At 50.3% G+C, this 18,634-nt stretch overlaps 1 protein-coding gene and 1 non-coding gene across 4 annotated transcripts in view; one reads left to right on the forward strand and one right to left on the reverse strand.

Moving 5' to 3' along the window:
* Positions 1 to 329: 329 nt before the first annotated feature.
* Positions 330 to 401, reverse strand: TRNAG-UCC. The gene has a single exon. It is a non-coding gene; the product is annotated as a tRNA-Gly (tRNA).
* Positions 402 to 15,213: 14,812 nt separating this feature from the next.
* CEP57L1 (centrosomal protein 57 like 1) overlaps positions 15,214 to 18,634 on the forward strand; it is a 71,973-nt gene continuing 68,552 nt past the window's right edge. For all 3 annotated transcript variants that reach the window (XM_040350210.1, XM_040350211.1, XM_040350212.1), the window contains exon 1: positions 15,214 to 15,341. In XM_040350210.1, coding sequence (XP_040206144.1) covers positions 15,249 to 15,341 — 93 coding nt within the window. In that variant the 5' untranslated portion in view covers positions 15,214 to 15,248. The remainder of the gene's footprint in view (positions 15,342 to 18,634) is intronic.

Consider the following 18,634-nt stretch of genomic DNA (forward strand, 5'->3'; position numbering starts at 1 on the left):
CAGGTAGTGTCGTGGTCGGGATTCGAACCAGCGACACTTTTTAATGCTAGGCGAGAGTGCCGCCCACTACACCACTGTGATTCAGAGGCGATTCAGTTCGCATGTGCAGCACTATATAAGTCTTTTACTCACTCACTCACTCACTGTGCGGCCCGATGCTCTCTGGTGTATATATGATGTGTTTAGATGCTCTCTGGTGTATTTTTGATGCATTTAGATGCACTCTGGTGTGTTTTTGATGCGTTCATTCTGTATTCCACCGCTAATATATACTCAGCATTGACCTTGTATAGTGCTTTTCCCTCTGGGGACTCCAAGTACTTGGAGATGGCGTTGGCCGGGAATCGAACCCGGGTCAGCTGCTGGGAAGGCAGCTATGCTCACCACTGCACCACCAACGCAAGGTAGCATGTCTTTGTAGTGTGGGAGGAAACCGGAGTATCCAGAGCAAACCCACGCAAACACAGGGAGAACATGCAGATAGTGTCCTGGTCAGGATTTGAACCAAGGACCCCCGTGCTGCAAGCCCAACAGGGTACAGATTCATACACATCATGTGAGTGAGGCCTTGGACTTCTCCATGAAGGACCTCACTGGTGGGAAGAGTTCTCATTTCCCCAGCAGAGAAAGCCTAAAGAAAGCTGGAAAGACTCCTCCCACCTCCTGAAGACAAGAAGAGTTCCAACCTCCCCTCATAGCTGGTGCAACACATGCCTAAAAAACATACTGGCCTCCAACCTCCCCTTATAGCCAGTCCAACACACGCCTGAAAAACATACCGGCCTCCAACCTCCTCTCACAGCAGGTCCAACACGCCTGCAGGAAAATAAAGTCTATTGGCCTCCAACCTCCTCTTACAGCCGGTCCATAGAGTAGCACAATTAATAAATATATATTTTTTTTTATTTATTTATTTATTTATTTTTTTAATCTGGTTTCAACCCCCCTGACAATCTCCAATGTAGAGTTTGAGGATTCTTTCATTAAACAAGTGGAAGTCGCACTCTGGTGGCGTCTCTTTGTGGAAGTCGCACTCTGGTGGCGTCTCTTTGTGGAAGGCGCACTCTGGTGGCGTTTCTTTGTGGAAGTCGCTCTCTGGGGGACTGGCCTTGCCTGGGGGGCACTTATACTGTCTTTTATTTATTTTATTTTTGTTTCTTTTTCTGGTTCTTTTTCCTTTGTCCGGTTCTGTGATGATCGAGGGTTCTTCTGGTGGAGCCACCTTGTGGAAGTCGAACTTTGGAGCGGCCACGTCCGGGGCGCACTCTGTAGGAGCGGCCCCTTCGGGGGCGCACTCTGTAGGAGCGGCCCATTCGGGGGCGCACTCTGTAGGAGCGGCCCCGTCCGGGGCGCACTCTGTAGGAGCGGCCCCGTCCGGGGTGCACTCTGTTGGAGCGGCCACGTCCGGGGCGCACTCTGTTGGATCGGCCACGTCCGGGGCGCACTCTGTTGGATCGGCCCCGTCCGGGGCGCACTCTGTTGGATCGGCCCCGTCCGGGGCGCACTCTGTTGGAGCGGCCCCGTCCGGGGCGCACTCTGTTGGAGCGGCCCCGTCTGGGGCACACTTTGTTGAAGCGGCCCCGTCTGAGGCACACTCTGTTGGATCGGCCCCGTCAGGGGCGCACTCTGTTGGAGAATCGTGATCTATCTTCTAAGCAAAAAAATCGGGATTCTCATTTTAGCCGGAATCGTGCAGCTCGACCAGTCCAACACACACCTGCAGGAAAGAAAAAAATCTACTGGCTTCCAACCTCCCTTCACAGCCAGTCCAACTCATACTGTTTTTTTTTTCTTTTTTTTTCTATTTTTGTTTCTTTTTCTGGTTCTTTTTCTTTTGTCCATGATGATCAAGGGTTCTTCTGCAGGGGGGAGCTGATGACACCTGGTCTTTGAATTTCGTACTTGTTTTTGTACTTGTTTTTGTACTTGTTTTCGTACTTGTTATATTTCTTGTTTTCGTACTTGTTTTCTTTCTGACAGGGAGTGCCACTTTTTTGTGGAGTCTCGGTGTCATCGTCGCTTTCTGGAGGAAGCGTAGAGCTATCACGACGTTTTAGTGGAATCCTTGGGTGGAGGTATTTCTTTGATGCTTTCTGAAATAGACGGCTATGTTTTCGTCGAGGACCAGTTTCATCTTCCCTTCCTGGAGGAAGTGTAAAGCGAACATGACGTTCTGGTTTCTTTTTGTAGAATATGCCCTTTGGTGGCATCTCCTTGTAGAAATCGCCCTCCGGTGGCCTCTCCTTGTGGAAGTCGCCCTCCGGTGGCGTCTCTTTGTTGAAGTCGCACTCTTGTGGCGTCTCTTTGTTGAAGTCGCACTCTTGTGGCGTCTCTTTGTGGAAGTCGCACTCTTGTGGCGTCTCTTTGTGGAAGTCGCACTCTTGTGGCGTCTCTTTGTGGAAGTCGCACTCTGGTGGCGTCTCTTTGTGGAAGTCGTACTCTGGTGGCGTCTCCTTGTGGAAGTCGCACTCTGGTGGCGTCTCCTGGGGGGCACTAATACTGTCTTTTTTATTTTTTCTATTTTTGTTTATTTTTCTGGTTCTTTTTCCTTTGTCCGGTTCTGTGATGATCGAGGGTTCTTCTGGTGGAGTCACCTTGTGGAAGTCGAACCCTGGAGCGGCCCCGTCCGGGGCGCACTCTGTTGGAGCGTCCCCGTCTGGGGCGCACTCTGTTGAAGCGGCCCCGTCTGGGGCGCACTCTGTTGGATCGGCCCCGTCCGGGGCGCACTCTGTTGGAGAATCGTGATCTATCTTCTAAGCAAAAAAAACGGGATTCTCATTTTAGCCGGAATCGTGCAGCTCGACCAGTCCAACACACACCTGCAGGAAAGAAAAAAATCTACTGGCTTCCAACCTCCCTTCACAGCCAGTCCAACTCATACTGTTTTTTTTTTCCGTTTTTTTTCTATTTTTGTTTCTTTTTCTTTTGTCCATGATGATCAAGGGTTCTTCTGCAGAATATGGTGGCATCTCCTTGTAGAAATCGCCCTCCGGTGGCGTCTCCTTGTGGAAGTCGCCCTCCGGTGGCGTCTCTTTGTGGAAGTCCCACTCTTGTGGCGTCTCTTTGTGGAAGTCGCACTCTTGTGGCGTCTCTTTGTGGAAGTCGCACTCTGGTGGCGTCTCCTTGTGGAAGTCGCACTCTGGTGGCGTCTCCTGGGGGGCACTCATACTGTCTTTTTTATTTTTTCTATTTTTATTTATTTTTCTGGTTCTTGGAGCGGCCCCGTCCGGGGCGCACTCTATTGAAGCGGCCCCGTCCGGGGCGCACTCTGTTGGATCGTCCCAGTCCGGGGCGCACTCTGTAGGAGCTTCCCAGTCCGGGTCGCACTCTGTAGGAGCGTCCCAGTCCGGGGCGCACTCTGTAGGAGCGTCCCAGTCCGGGGCGCACTCTGTAGGAGCGTCCCAGTCCGGGGCGCACTCTGTAGGAGCGTCCCAGTCCGGGGCGCACTCTGTTGGAGCGTCCCAGTCCGGGGCGCACTCTGTAGGAGCGTCCCAGTCCGGGGCGCAGTCTGTAGGAGCGTCCGAATCCGGGGCGCACTCTGTTGGAGCTTCCCCGTCCGGGGCGCACTCTGTTGGAGCATCCCCGTCTGGGGCGCACTCTGTTGGAGCATCCCCGTCCGGGGCGCACTCTGTTGGAGCGGCCCTGTCCGGGGCGCACTCTGTAAGAGCATCCCAGTCCGGGGCGCACTCTGTAGGAGCATCCCAGTCCGGGGCGCACTCTGTAGGAGCGGCCCCGTCGGGGGCGCACTCTGTAGGAGCTGCCCCGTCCGGGGCGCACTCTTAAGGAGCGACCCCGTCCGGGGCGCACTCTGTAGGAGCGACCCCGTCCTGGGGGCACTCTGTAGGAGCGACCCCGTCCGGGGGGCACTCTGTAGGAGCTGCCCCGTCCGGGGCGCACTCTGTAGGAGCGACCCCGTCCGGGGGGCACTCTGTAGGAGCGGCCCCGTCCGGGGCGCACTCTGTTGGATCGGCCCCGTCCGGGGCGCACTCTGTTGGATCGGCCCCGTCCGGGCGCACTCTGTTGGAGCTGCACCGTCGAGGGGCGCACTGTGTTGGAGCTGCCCCGTCGGGGGCGCACTCTGTTGGAGCGGCCCCGTCGGGGGCGCACTCTGTTGAAGCGGCCCCGTCGGGGGCGCACTCTGTTGGAGCGGCCCCGTCGGGGGGACACTCTGTTGGAGTGGCCCCGTCCGGGGGACACTCTGTTGGAGCGGCCCCGTTGGGGGCGCACTCTGTTGGAGCGGCCCCGTCCGGGGGGCACTCTGTAGGAGCGGCCCCGTCGGGGGCGCACTCTGTTGGAGCGGCCCCGTCGGGGGCGCACTCTGTTGGAGCGGCCCGGTCGGGGGCGCACTCTGTTGGAGCGGCCCCGTCGGGGGCGCACTCTGTAGGAGCGGCCCCGTCGGGGGCGCACTCTGTAGGAGCGGACCCGTCGGGGGCGCACTCTGTAGGAGCGGACCCGTCGGGGGCGCACTCTGTTGGAGCGGCCCCGTCCGGGGCGCACTCTGTTGGAGCGGCCCCGTCGGGGGCGCACTCTGTTGGAGCGGCCCCGTCGGGGGCGCACTCTGTAGGAGCGGCCCCGTCGGGGGCGCACTCTGTAGGAGCGGCCCCGTCGGGGGCGCAGTCTGTTGGAGCGGCCCCGTGGGGGGCGCACTCTGTAGGAGCGGCCCCGTCGGGGGCGCACTCTGTTGGAGCGGCCCCGTCGGGGGCGCACTCTGTAGGAGCGGCCCCGTCCGGGGGACACTCTGTTGGAGCGGCCCCGTCCGGGGCGCACTCTGTAGGAGCGGCCCCGTCGGGGGCGCACTCTGTTGGAGCGGCCTTGTCGGGGGCGCACTCAGTAGGAGCGGCCCCGTCGGGGGCGCACTCTGTTGGAGCGGCCCCGTCGGGGGCGCACTCTGTAGGAGCGGCCCCGTCCGGGGGACACTCTGTTGGAGCGGCCCCGTCCGGGGCGCACTCTGTAGGAGCGGCCCCGTCGGGGGCGCACTCTGTTGGAGCGGCCTTGTCGGGGGCGCACTCTGTTGGAGCGGCCCCGTCGGGGGCGCACTCTGTTGGAGCGGCCCGGTCGGGGCGCACTCTGTAGGAGCGGCCCCGTCGGGGGCGCACTCTGTAGGAGCGGCCCCGTCCGGGGCGCACTCTGTAGGAGCGGCCCCGTCGGGGGCGCAGTCTGTTGGAGCGGCCCCGTGGGGGGCGCACTCTGTAGGAGCGGCCCCGTCGGGGGCGCACTCTGTTGGAGCGGCCCCGTCGGGGGCGCACTCTGTAGGAGCGGCCCCGTCCGGGGGACACTCTGTTGGAGCGGCCCCGTCCGGGGCGCACTCTGTAGGAGCGGCCCCGTCAGGGGCGCACTCTGTTGGAGCGGCCTTGTCGGGGGCGCACTCAGTAGGAGCGGCCCCGTCGGGGGCGCACTCTGTTGGAGCGGCCGGTCGGGGGCGCACTCTGTAGGAGCGGCCCCGTCGGGGGCGCACTCTGTTGGAGCGGCCCTGTCGGGGGCGCACTCTGTTGGAGCGGCCCCGTCGGGGGGCGCACTCTGTAGGAGCGGCCCCGTCCGGGGGACACTCTGTTGGAGGCGGCCCGTCCGGGGCGCACTCTGTGGAGCGGCCCCGTCGGGGGCGCACTCTGTTGGAGCGGCCTTGTCGGGGGCGCACTCTGTTGGAGCGGCCCCGTCGGGGGCGCACTCTGTTGGAGCGGCCCGGTCGGGGGCGCACTCTGTAGGAGCGGCCCCGTCGGGGGCGCACTCTGTTGGAGCGGCCTTGTCGGGGGGCGCACTCAGTAGGAGCGGCCCCGTCCGGGGGCGCTCTCCGTAGGAGGGCCCCGTCCGGGGCGCACTCCGTGGAACGGCCCCGTCCGGGGGCGCACTCTGTTGGAGCGGCCCCGTCGGGGGCGCACTCTGTAGGAGCGGCCCGTCCGGGGGACACTCTGTTGGAGCGGCCCGTCCGGGCGCACTCTGTAGGAGCGGCCCCGTCAGGGGCGCACTCTGTTGGAGCGGCCTTGTCGGGGGCGCACTCAGTAGGAGCGGCCCCGTCGGGGGGCGCACTCTTTGGAGCGGGCCTGGCGGGGGCGACGGGGGCGGCACTCTGTAGGAGCCGGCCCCCGGCCACTCTGTGAGCGGCCCGTCGGGGCGCACTCTGTTGGAGCGGCCCCGTCGGGGGCGCACTCTGTAGGAGCGGCCCCGTCCGGGGCGCACTCTGTAGGAGCGGCCCCGTCGGGGCGCACTCTGTAGGAGCGGCCCCGTCGGGGGCGCACTCTGTAGGAGCGGCCCCGTCGGGGGCGCACTCTGTAGGAGCGGCCCCGTCGGGGCGCACTCTGTAGGAGCGGCCCCGTCGGGGGCGCACTCTGTAGGAGCGCCCCGTCGGGCGGCGGCCCCGTCGGGGCGCACTCTGTAGAGCGTCCCGTCGGGGGCGCACTCTGTAGGAGCGGCCCCGTCGGGCGCACTCTGTAGCGGCCCGTCCGGGGGAGGCTCGCGCACTCTGTACGGCCCCGTCCGGGGCTGTCTCCGTGTGAACGGCACATGCTGGTTGAGCCTCAATGTAGCTTTCACATTCTGTCTCGCTCACTGGGGCAGACCTGCCTTGTGAGCTGTCTCTGTAGTTAATACCGCGTACATCTGCAATTAAAAAGAAGAATGAGATTTAGCACCTTCACCTACATTTCTTATATTTTTTATACAACATCAAATTATAGAGAGAAAAGTTCAAAATTCCAAAATGACTAATGTTGGCCTTCATATAAAATTCTGGTTGCCTGGCACTAAAATGAATGGAGTCAGAAAGGGGACTGGTTCTTCACTGGTTCATGCCCGGCCTCTTTTATTGTCATCCCTCGAATTGTTGCGGTGGATTGATACAGAAGAGGCCGGGACCTGGCACCGCTGCATTGCAGATTACTCCGCCACACCTCAAAGTGGAAAAAATAGTCCCCTGCACGTTTTGGATCGATTGCCATGCGATTCTGTCATGTGACAAGATCTTGCCATCTTTGGGGGGCCCATTAAGAATAATCCGAATGCTTGCTTCACATTTTCCCATGATTTAGAATTGCAGGCAGAATCCTATCACTTCTGCCGGCCATTCCAAATCGCCAATTGTGGGCGGGGTCTAAGGCAGAATTCCAGGCAAATGATGAAATAGTTACTGACTCTGTGGGAGCCCTGCAGCAACTTACTGAGGCCCCATTTGTTCAGCGGGGGGGGGGGGGGGGGGATAAAGGGTCTATTTATTGCCTGTGGGGTGCATACAAAGTGATCTTCTGCACGCAGTTCCCCATAATTAAATGTAAGCTTTGGCCTCTTCTATATTAACCAATCGGTGACAGGCTTGGATAGTAATTGTTGGGAAATCCAGCACTGCAGATTACGCCACCTGCACCCTAAAGACAGTAAATAATCCCAGCCTGTAATAAGGGGAGTGCAAAGCTTGTTTAAACAACAAATTGGTTGGCAGCTGTCAGGTGGTGGAATTGGCTCCCTGTATACGGTGCCAAGAATTTCTGTTTGCTGTTTGTTGTCCTGTAAACAGCAATCTGATGATTTTTAAAACAATGTCCATTGTCATTGTCCATGGTAGAAAATATATATATATTTTTTTATATTTCGCTCTATTTCCGTTTTATATCGTGAAATATAAAAAATCAAGTGGTGAATAAATAACACCAAAAGAAAGCTCTATTTGTGTGAACAAAGCAACAAAAATTCCATTTGGGTACATCGTAGCATGACCGCGCAATTCTCATTGAAACTGCGAGAGCGCGGAGAGCTAAAAATTGGTCTGGGAAGGAAGGAGGTGAAGTTGCCTGGTATTGAAAAGGTTAATGGTGCCAAAACACACCAAAAAAAATCTCAGCTTCTTTATGTGTGTTTTTGTACATGCAGGGCCGCCATAAGGGGGGTACAGGCAGTACACCTGTAAGGGGCCCGGATGGCAACCCCCTTTAAAAAAAAAATAATAATAATTTTTTTAGGGGTCCGGAGGTCCACAGGGCCCCATATGGCAACTCCCCTTTTTTTTATTAATTTTTTTTATAAAAAAAATATATTTTTTTAAATATATTTTTATTTTATTTTTTATTATAGGGACAATTTTTTTTATTTTTTTTGAGGTCCGAAGGTCCCCAGGGGCCCGAAGGCCCCCAGGGCCCCGGATGGCAACCCCCCCCCCCCCCTTTTTTTTATTTATTTTTTATAAAAAAAAAAAAAAATTCTAATATATTTTTATTTTATTTTTTATTAAAGGGCCATTTTTTTTTTAGGGGTATGGGGGGCCCGGAGATCCCCAGGGCCCCGGATGACAACCCCCCCCCCCTTTTTGTATAAAAAAAAATATTTTTTTATATTTTTTTTATTTATTTTATATATATATATATATATATATATATATATATATATATATATATATATATATATATATATATATATATATATTATTAAAGGGCCCAGAGGTCCCCAGGGCCCCGGATGGCAACCCCCCCTTTTTTTTATAATTTTTTTTTTATATTTTATTTCTTTTTTATATATATATATATATATATATATATTTATATATATAATTTTTATTAAAGGGCTCAGAGGTCCCCAGGGCCCCATGTGGAAAATATAATAATAATAATAAGTATATATATATATATATATGTATATATTATTATTATTATTAAAGGGCCCAGAGGTCCCCAGGGCCCCGGATGGCAACCCCCCTTTTTTTTTTTAACAAAAATACATTTTTTTTTTTCATTTTTATATATATATATATATATTTTTTTATTAAAGGGCTCAGAGGTCCCCAGGGCCCCATGTGGAAAATCCCCTTTTTTTATATATATATAATTTATTTTTTATTAAAGGGCCCCGGATGGCTACCCCCCTTTTTTATATTTTTCTTTATTTCTTCTTTTTTTTGTAAAGGGCCCCCCCCGCTTCTCAATTCGCAGCAGCCCCCCCCCGCTTCTCAATTTCAGGCGGCAGCACCCCCCCCCGCTTCTCTGCTCCAGGGGGCCCCATAATTCCTGATGGCTGCCCTGTGTACATGTGCACGGAATTGTCTTTATGAAATGTCAACAACATTCATTGTGTGTTTTGGCGCCAATAAAATCGCCTTCTGTTCTATGAATTCTATGAAAACAGATGATTTGGGGTGAAGGTGCCTTTGATCTGAGTGTAGGTGACTTATCCAGAGTACTTCTTGTATCGATCACTATCCTTAGTACTTACAAATCTCGGTGTCTGTGTCCGGGTGATGTCCATTGGCTTTACAGCCGGATCCGAAACATCTAACAACGGCTCTGAAGCAGCCGCGTACAAACGCTCGGGTCTTCTTTATTTTGGAGGGCTTTTTGGGGGTATCTGCAGGCTGGTCACTGATACCTCCTTCCATAGCTGCCCTTCCTTGGCTAGATTTCTCTTCGGTGTTTTTCAGAGAAAAAAGCTGATTACATTTAAGTCGGTTCATTATTAAGAATAAAGAAACACACTTTAAATGTAAAAATAGAAGTCGCAATGAAATCCAATCGAATGAATTCAAATCCGATGAAATCGCTAGTAATCTCAGGAGAGATTAAAAACACGTCTTCACTGGTCGGTGAACACTCGGCTTCTGCTGCTTTCCCTCTCTCCCTCTCTGCACCTCCTTATAAAGGCTCAGCTATTATGACATCACAGCATCTGAGTGTGTGTGTGTTTTTTTTTTTTTTTTTTAAATCTCAACTGCCAATTTTTCTTAAAGGAGCCTCGTCCTTGTTTGTGAGCTTTGTGAATTCAGCCTGTAGGCTCAGTATACGGCTCCTTTAAGAACATGTTGTTATTAGTGGGAATGCTAAACCGCTATTCTTATTTTTATTTCCGTAAGTTTTTTTGCTCTGCGTAACTTCTGCATACTTTCAGCTATTAAGACCATTCAACTTTTAAAATGTTCAGCTCTTTCAGCTAATGATGGGACTTCTTCAACTTTTTTTGTACTATTTATACTTTTTTAAATATTACGCTTTTAGACACTTTTTTTTAACATTGAAGTCAATGAGAACATGCTTTTTACCCCTTAAAGCGGGAGTTCACCCATTTATTTATTTTTTGACCTTTTCCCCTTAGATTCCTGCTCGTTTTGTCTAGGGGAATCGGCTAGTTGTTTTTAAAATATGAGCAGTACTTACCCGTTTTCGAGATGCATCTTCTCCGTCGCTTCCGGGTATGGGTCTTCGGGAGCGGGCGTTCCTTCTTGATTGACAGTCTTCCGAGAGGCTTCCGACGGTCGCATCCATCGCGTCACTAGTAGCCGAAAGAAGCCAAACGTCTGTGCGGCTCTATACTGCGCCTGCGCACCGACGTTCGGCTTCTTTCGGAAAATTGTGACGCGATGGATGCGACCGTCGGAAGCCTCTCAGAAGACTGTCAATCAAAATAGGAACGCCCAGTCCCGCAGCCCATACCCGGAAGCGACGGAGAAGATGCATCTCGTAAACCGTAAGTACGGCTCATATTTTAAAACAACTAGCTGATTTCCCTAGACAAAACAAGCATCCATCTAAGGGGAAAAGGTCATATATACGGGTGAACCTCCGCTTTAAAAGCTTCTCTGCTACCAAAAGTTTCAGCTCCTTCATACTTTCACCTACAGACACCAAACAAACTTTAAAACGTTCACAAAATATTTAGCTATCTGGCTATGACTTTTCAGTTTGATATCTTTTACAGTTTTTGTGAAAAAGCAGTTCAAGTTTAGTAATTTTTTCAGAAAATGTTATCGATTATAATGTGCTTCTATGGGGCTGATTTAGAGTGGATGATGACATCATTAGAGCACGGAGCGTTAAAAATAAAAAAATGATCTTTATAAAGGGGGAACAAATTGCTCTCACGCCCACAAGATCTACACAATTTATATATCAAAACGTAGGTATTTTTGTCTGGTTTCAGGCAATGTGCTCAGTTTTGTGATACGCATTTTACTTTTGGTTGCAGGAGCTTCTAAATGACAAGAGTTCCAAATTCTCTTCCATTGACTGTCATGTAAAAAAAATCTATAACTCTTCCAGCAAAATGCACACAGAACCTCTTTTTTAAATCGCTGCCATGCCCACATTTTTAAGATTATCAACATAAATTTTATACCGATATGTTCACAAAGGCTTTGTGTTTCTAACGTTGAAGGTTTGTTTGAAGGGTTCTCTCAGTCATTTGGTGTGTGGATTAAAGCGTTTGTAAAGGTATTTTTTTCCCCCTAAATAGCTTCCTTTACCTCAGTGCAGTCCTCCTCCCTTACCTCATGTGGAGAAAACCTCTTGAGGGGGGAGGGGCGACCAGGCAAGTCAGGACACTCTCTCTATATTGCAGATAGAGAAAGGAGCTGTGTGTTATTAGGCATCCTGCTCGCCCCCTCCCCCCTCAAGAGGCTTTCTCCACACCAGGGAAAAAGCCTTGCATTACTGTTTGTAGTTAAAGAAGTTTCTCAGAAGAAATAAGGAAATTTAAAAGCAAAATGGTAGGATGAGGAAAGTGAAGGAGGACTGCACTAAGGTAAAGGAAGCTATTTAGGGAAAATATTTTTACCTTTACAACCCCTTTAATGATCAAAAATAGGCTTTATAAGTACTGAAAAAACACTGCTTGTATGTCCTAAAGATAGTGTAGTGGTTATGGTGGTGAATGGCTTTGGTGTGGGCTTAGCAATTCAGCTATTCAGCATTCCCACGCATTTTCTGCAGCCCGCCGTATTCCTGAGATACCGATGCGCGTGCCTGGCGGCCGCGATGTCCGCCAGGCACTCGCGATCGGCGGCTACAGGGACAAGACGTGGAGCTCTGTGTGTAAACACAGAGCTCCACGTCCTGTCAGGGAGAGAGGAGACCGATCTGTGTCCCTTATACATAGGGACACAGATCGGTCACCTCCCCCAGTCACCCCCCTCCCCCCACAGTTACAACACACCCAGGGAATACATTTAACCCCTTCCATGCCCCCCTAGTGTTAACCCTTCACTGCCAGTCACATTTATACAGTAATCAGTGCATTTTTATAGCACTGATCGCAGTATAAATGTGAATGGCGCCAAAAATGTGTCAAAAGTGTCCGATGTGTCCGCCATAACGTCGCAGTCCCAATAAAAATCGCAGATCGCCGCCATTACTAGTAAAAAAAAATAATAATAATTCTGTCCCCTATTTTGTAAGCGCTATAACTTTTGCGCAAACCAGTCGCTTATTGCGATTTTTTTTTTTTACCAAAAATATGTAGAAGAATATGTATCGGCCTAAACTGAGAAAAAAAATGTTTTTTTTAAAAAAAAAAATTGGCTATTTATTATAGTAACAAGTAAAAAATATTGACTTTTTTTCAAAATTGTCACCCTTTTTTTGTTTATGGCGCAAAAAATAAAAACCACAGAGGTGATCAAATACCACCAAAAGAAAGCTCTATTTGTGGGGAAAAAAGGATGTCAATTTTGTTTGGGAGCCACGTCGCACGACCGCGCATTAAAGCGACGCAGTGCCAGAAGCTGAAATTTCACCTGGTCAGGAAGGGGTATACGTGCCCAGTAAGGAAGTGGTTAAAGCAATGTTTTCTTGTTGTCGTTTTTTCAAATGACAACATTTTTATTTATTTTTTGCATTTTAGTCTAAATATGGGATCTGAGGTCTTTTTGACCCCAGATCTCATATTTAAGAGGACCTGTCATGCTTTTTTCTATTACAAGGGATGTTTACATTCCTTGTAATAGGAATAAAAGTGACCCATTTAATTTTTTTTGGTCACTCCCGTCCTCCCCGCTCGTTTCCCGCGCCGAGTTTGAATACTGCGCCGACATATACAGAGCGCAGTACACTCGTGTATTGTCGGGCAGGCTCGGAAACTCTCGCGCTCACGTCCTGTACGTCCAGGACGTGAGAGCGGAAGGAGCCGAGACTGGCCGACTATACCCGAGTGTACTGAGCTCGGTATATGTCGGCGCAGTATTCAAAACTCGGCGCGGGAAAGCGGGTATGGGCGTATAACGTGCACCCACGATTTTGCCCTGATTTTCAGGGCAAAAAAGTGCGCGGTATACGCCGATAAATACGGTATGTGTCAAGTCCATAAAAGGGTTAACAAACACAGGACACCCTTGAATCAAAACCAGTCCATATAGTGAGGTTGATACCCCGTTGTCGACACAGGTCTCAAAGTAGAAGATTTCTTCAAACAGATTCCTAGATAACCTTCACACCACCAAAGTGACTGGATACATATATTTAGTGAACCCTTCACCGATAATGAGAGGCCGCTTACCAGAGGGCAAGCACAAATGAGCAGATGGCTATAGCCCAGCCGTGGCCTTTGGTATTCACAGGATCACTCAGGAACCGATATCAGGAACCACTCATAAGATATCACCATCCAATACATCCGATAAGAGAGTAAGGAAAAAGTGCACCATAGCGTAACTCCGTATCAAAAAGGCGTTTAATAAAACATAAGATGTACTTGCAAAACATAGAAGTAAAAACAGCGTTTTTAAAATTCGAACATAGCCGGCCGGCATACAAGGAGCCCTCCTCCTCTGCGTGGTGACGTCACTGCGCGTCCTCCCAGACGCGTTTCGTCATCAACAGGACGTTATATTGATTGGTTTGCGCAAAAGTTATACAAGTCTACAAACACTTTTTTTTTTTACTAGTAATGATGGCGATAAATAACTAAACACCCTAATGCAATGTATTTATTATTAATATATTAATAATGTATTTTTTTTGTTCGAGGTTGGTTATTTTATTATATGTATTATTATTAATAATAATGTATTTAAATTTTTTTGAGGTTAATTATTATTTATTATGGTATTATTACATATTAATTTTATTTTACTTATTTAGGATGATTTTTAGTTATTTGTGTATTTATTTTAAATTTATTTCTTCATATATTATTTTTATTAATTTTTTTTTTCATTTGAGCAGAAAATTGCGCAAATACGTTTTCATTCCCTTATATGAGGATAGGAATGCGCCAAAAGTGACCACAACTGCCCAATTTGAGCGACAAAAAAAGCTCCAGAACTTGTTTGAGCTTCAGGCGACATAAAGTGGAGATGTGAACCATCTACGTAGAGAATCATTGATTTTTATTCATTTTTTCTCCTCCAGCATCTTTGAGCTTCAAGCTACAAAACACTCAGGTGTGAACACAGCCTCACTGTGCTGAGACGGACCTGTTAGAGTCCCGCTCTCCTCTATGGGGAGATCGGATGAGAACGGACTGCCTGTCCATTTTCATCCGATCCAGTCTGCCAGACGGAGGAAAATTAGGACCATCATCAGTCTGGATTTGGTGGAGAGGATCGGATCGCATAGCAGCGGGTGTCAGCAGACATGTCGCTGATGACATCCGTCGCTCCGTAGGAGAGACTGGAGGGTCCACCTGAAAAACTGACGGGGACCTGATCGGAAAGCCTGTGTGAAAAGGGCCTTGGGAATACCTTGGTCACAGGTGCATACAATGTACTGCTCAGTTTTTATACAATGTACATCCTTTGTAACTTTCTGTTCATAGCCTGGAGATGGTGTTCAGGCCAAGACCTCGACCATGTATGTAACACACAATTTAATTCTTGCACACAGAGAGGCATTAAAGCTGGAGTTTGATCTGCTTATATTTTGCTTTCCCTGGTTCCCCCCAAACAACATGAGTAGAGAGAGCAGCGGCACTGCTCTCAGGCAACTGAGCGATCGGCTGTGTTTGATCGCTCGGTTTTCAGTCTTATCAGGCAGATGCTGCGTCCACCTAGATAAGTATGATTCTAAAAAAAAAAAAAAAAGATATTCCCTTAATTCTCTTCCTCTGCAGACATTTACCTATAGGTAACTACTGTGCCCTTATTACAATTCCAGCTACCCCGCCTACAATTACCTTCCATCTATCCCACAGAATATTTCTATAAAAGCTGCCTAGTACTAGCAGGAACCGTCTTTTCAACGTTCCCGCTCACTCTCCGCCAGGTGCTGGCACCTGCCTGGCCTGCTGACTGAAAACCGCGCTCTGCCTCCCTCACTATATATATATATATATATATATATATATATATATATATATATATCACATCCAATCGCTCCTAAGTTAGGAAGCACCGCCTTCCTAACACCGTCCAGCCAATCTGGTGGGTAACCAACCGTCAAACCGATGCTTATCCAATCCGCAGTACTAAACTATAATATGCAAAAATAATGTGCGATGCTATTGGTGAACAAAGCTGTTACCTGCCTATTGGCGAAGAGTAAGGAAGTAGGCGTGTGGAGACGCCCAGTATGTGCTGGGTTACTGAGGCTCCGCCCTGGCGTCGTGTACACAGTTTGCAGAGAGGTGCTTTCATACGGCGACACTGTACAGCCTGGACACAGGTAAGCATCCTTGTCATTTATTGGGTCATAGGACTGTGTGCACATAGACTACATGGAATGCAGCGAGCAGCCATTTACAAGCCGCATGTCATTGCAGTGCAAAGCATGACCTCATTTCATACATTACACATAACGAGCCTGGGTTGTTGTTACACTGAGACGTGTATGGTGGTTCATAGCAATGTATCTTCTCATCTATTCTGTCATTACATTACATGTTTCTATACTAAAACAGGAGAGTGAAGATGTGTATCATTGATGATTCTCACAAAGGACTACATTGCTCACCTGATAGTGATATTCCAGGGTGAAGTCTCCCCATAAAATAGGAGCCCTCCCTTTAGGGTGCAATGAGATGTCATAGCAGTCTATTCTGATCTAGCACTCACTGCAGCTTTTCATGCCACCCTTGCCATGATCACAAGAGGTCTTCTGGCACATTGGTTTCCTTCAAGTGCATTAGGAATACCTTCACAATCATCCACTGACCAGAGTGTTGAATAGTCCACCCGCATTGTGGAGATTACCTCCTATGCCTTTTTTTAGGTATATACTTGTGTGTGCACATCGTGTCTAGGACGATCTATTCATTTCAATGAGATGCCTTACCTGCAAGGAACATGGGGAAAGAAGTCCCTGACTCTTAACTTTTTTTTAATTTGCGCCGCACCAAACCATGTTTTTTGCATGTGGTTACTGATACGTGGCCATGCCATTAGGAATTAATGTCATCCCTGTGCATCTGCTGAAGAGCAGTGTGTTTCTATCCAGGCTGAGAAAGCACACGATTGTTTACACACTCCTGACATACATACATGTGAACCAAGCCTTACTGTGGATCTAGATTACCCCACTTATTTTGGAGCCAGGTATACCCTTATTGTGGAGCTAGATTGCCCCCCACCCTATTGTGGATCTCTTTATAGTGGAGATTGATTACCCCCTTGCTGTGGAGCTGGATTACCTCCCTTATGCTGGCCATAGATGACCAAGTTCCCATCCACACATGCAAGGTATGGAGCTAGGTAGACCTCTCCTGTCTGCAGAGCTAGGTAGACCTCTCCTGTCTGCAGAGCTAGGTAGACCTCCCCTGTCTGCAGAGCTAGGTAGACCTCCCCTTTGTGCGGAGCTAGGTAGATAGACCTCCCCTTTGTGCGGAGCTAGGTAGATAGACCTCCCCTTTGTGCGGAGCTAGGTAGATAGACCTCCCCTGTCTGCGGAGCTAGGTAGATAGACCTCCCCTGTCTGCGGAGCTAGGTAGATAGACCTCCCCTGTCTGCGGAGCTAGGTAGATAGACCTCCCCTGTCTGCGGAGCTAGGTAGATAGACCTCCCCTTTCTGCGGAGCTAGGTAGATAGACCTCCCCTTTCTGCGGAGCTAGGTAGATAGACCTCCCCTTTCTGCGGAGCTAGGTAGATAGACCTCCCCTTTCTGCGGAGCTAGGTAGATAGACCTCCCCTTTCTGCGGAGCTAGGTAGATAGACCTCCCCTTTCTGCGGAGCTAGGTAGATAGACCTCCCCTTTCTGCGGAGCTAGGTAGATAGACCTCCCCTTTCTGCGGAGCTAGGTAGATAGACCTCCCCTTTCTGCGGAGCTAGGTAGATAGACCTCCCCTTTCTGCGGAGCTAGGTAGATAGACCTCCCCTTTCTGCGGAGCTAGGTAGATAGACCTCCCCTTTCTGCGGAGCTAGGTAGATAGACCTCCCCTTTCTGCGGAGCTAGGTAGATAGACCTCCCCTTTCTGCGGAGCTAGGTAGATAGACCTCCCCTTTCTGCGGAGCTAGGTAGATAGACCTCCCCTGTCTGCGGAGCTAGGTAGATAGACCTCCCCTTTCTGCGGAGCTAGGTAGATAGACCTCCCCTGTCTGCGGAGCTAGGTAGATAGACCTCCCCTGTCTGCGGAGCTAGGTAGACCTCCCCTTTCTGCGGAGCTAGGTAGACCTCCCCTGTGTGCGGAGCCAGGTAGACCTCCCCTTTCTGCGGAGCTAGGTAGATAGACCTCCCCTTTCTGCGGAGCTAGGGAGATAGACCTCCCCTTTCTGTGGAGCTAGGGAGATAGACCTCCCCTTTCTGCGGAGCTAGGGAGATAGACCTCCCCTTTCTGCGGAGCTAGGGAGATAGACCTCCCCTTTCTGCGGAGCTAGGGAGATAGACCTCCCCCTTCTGCGGAGCTAGGGAGATAGACCTCCCCCTTCTGCGGAGCTAGGGAGATAGACCTCCCCCTTCTGCGGAGCTAGGGAGATAGACCTCCCCCTTCTGCGGAGCCAGGTAGACCTCCCCCTTCTGCGGAGCCAGGTAGACCTCCCCCTTCTGCGGAGCCAGGTAGACCTCCCCCTTCTGCGGAGCCAGGTAGACCTCCCCCTTCTGCGGAGCCAGGTAGACCTCCCCCTTCTGCGGAGCCAGGTAGACCTCCCCCTTCTGCGGAGCCAGGTAGACCTCCCCCGTGTGCGGAGCCAGGTAGACCTCCCCCGTGTGCGGAGCCAGGTAGACCTCCCCCGTGTGCGGAGCCAGGTAGACCTCCCCCGTGTGCGGAGCCAGGTAGACCTCCCCCGTGTGCGGAGCCAGGTAGACCTCCCCCGTGTGCGGAGCCAGGTAGACCTCCCCCGTGTGCGGAGCCAGGTAGACCTCCCCTGTGTGCGGAGCCAGGTAGACCTCCCCTGTGTGCGGAGCTAGGCTTTAAAAAAAGGCCTAAATGTGCATAATATAACTGGGTACCAACGTTCATAGGTAAAGTTGATCCAGGGGAAATCCGATTGCCTCTCGGGGATCAAGAAGGATTTTTTTTCCCTGCTGGAGCAAATTGGATCATGCTTTTCTGGGGTTTTTCGCCTTCCTCTGGATCAACTGTGGGTATAGGATTGTGTATATGGTATTGTATTTTTTTTATTTCATTTTTTGGTTGAACTAGATGGACTTGTGTCTTTTTTCAACCTGACTAACTATGTCACTATATGAATCTGACATGCCAGCGTGACTTCATTGCGGCTTGCATATGACTTCTTTAACAGAATGCAATGCAAATGGTATTGAAGATGCACTAAAAGTAGTGCTGAAACCTTTTTCTAAATCTGAGCGACTCAAGTCGCTCCTGTTAGAGCGGTTCCATTGCCGTTAAATGGGCGCGACTTGTCATGCGGCTTTGAACTCTCAAGTCGCATGACAAGTCGCAGCAATGTGAACCAGGGCTTACTGTGGAGCTTGATTACCTCCCTTACCGTGGAGATTGCTTGCCCTCTTTTTACTGTGGAGCTAGATTCCAGAATGCAAAAATAACCTACTACAGCTTTTAAGAA

This window comes from Rana temporaria, chromosome 4 (assembly GCF_905171775.1).
Source record: "Rana temporaria chromosome 4, aRanTem1.1, whole genome shotgun sequence".
Classification (NCBI taxonomy): Eukaryota; Metazoa; Chordata; class Amphibia; order Anura; family Ranidae; genus Rana; species Rana temporaria.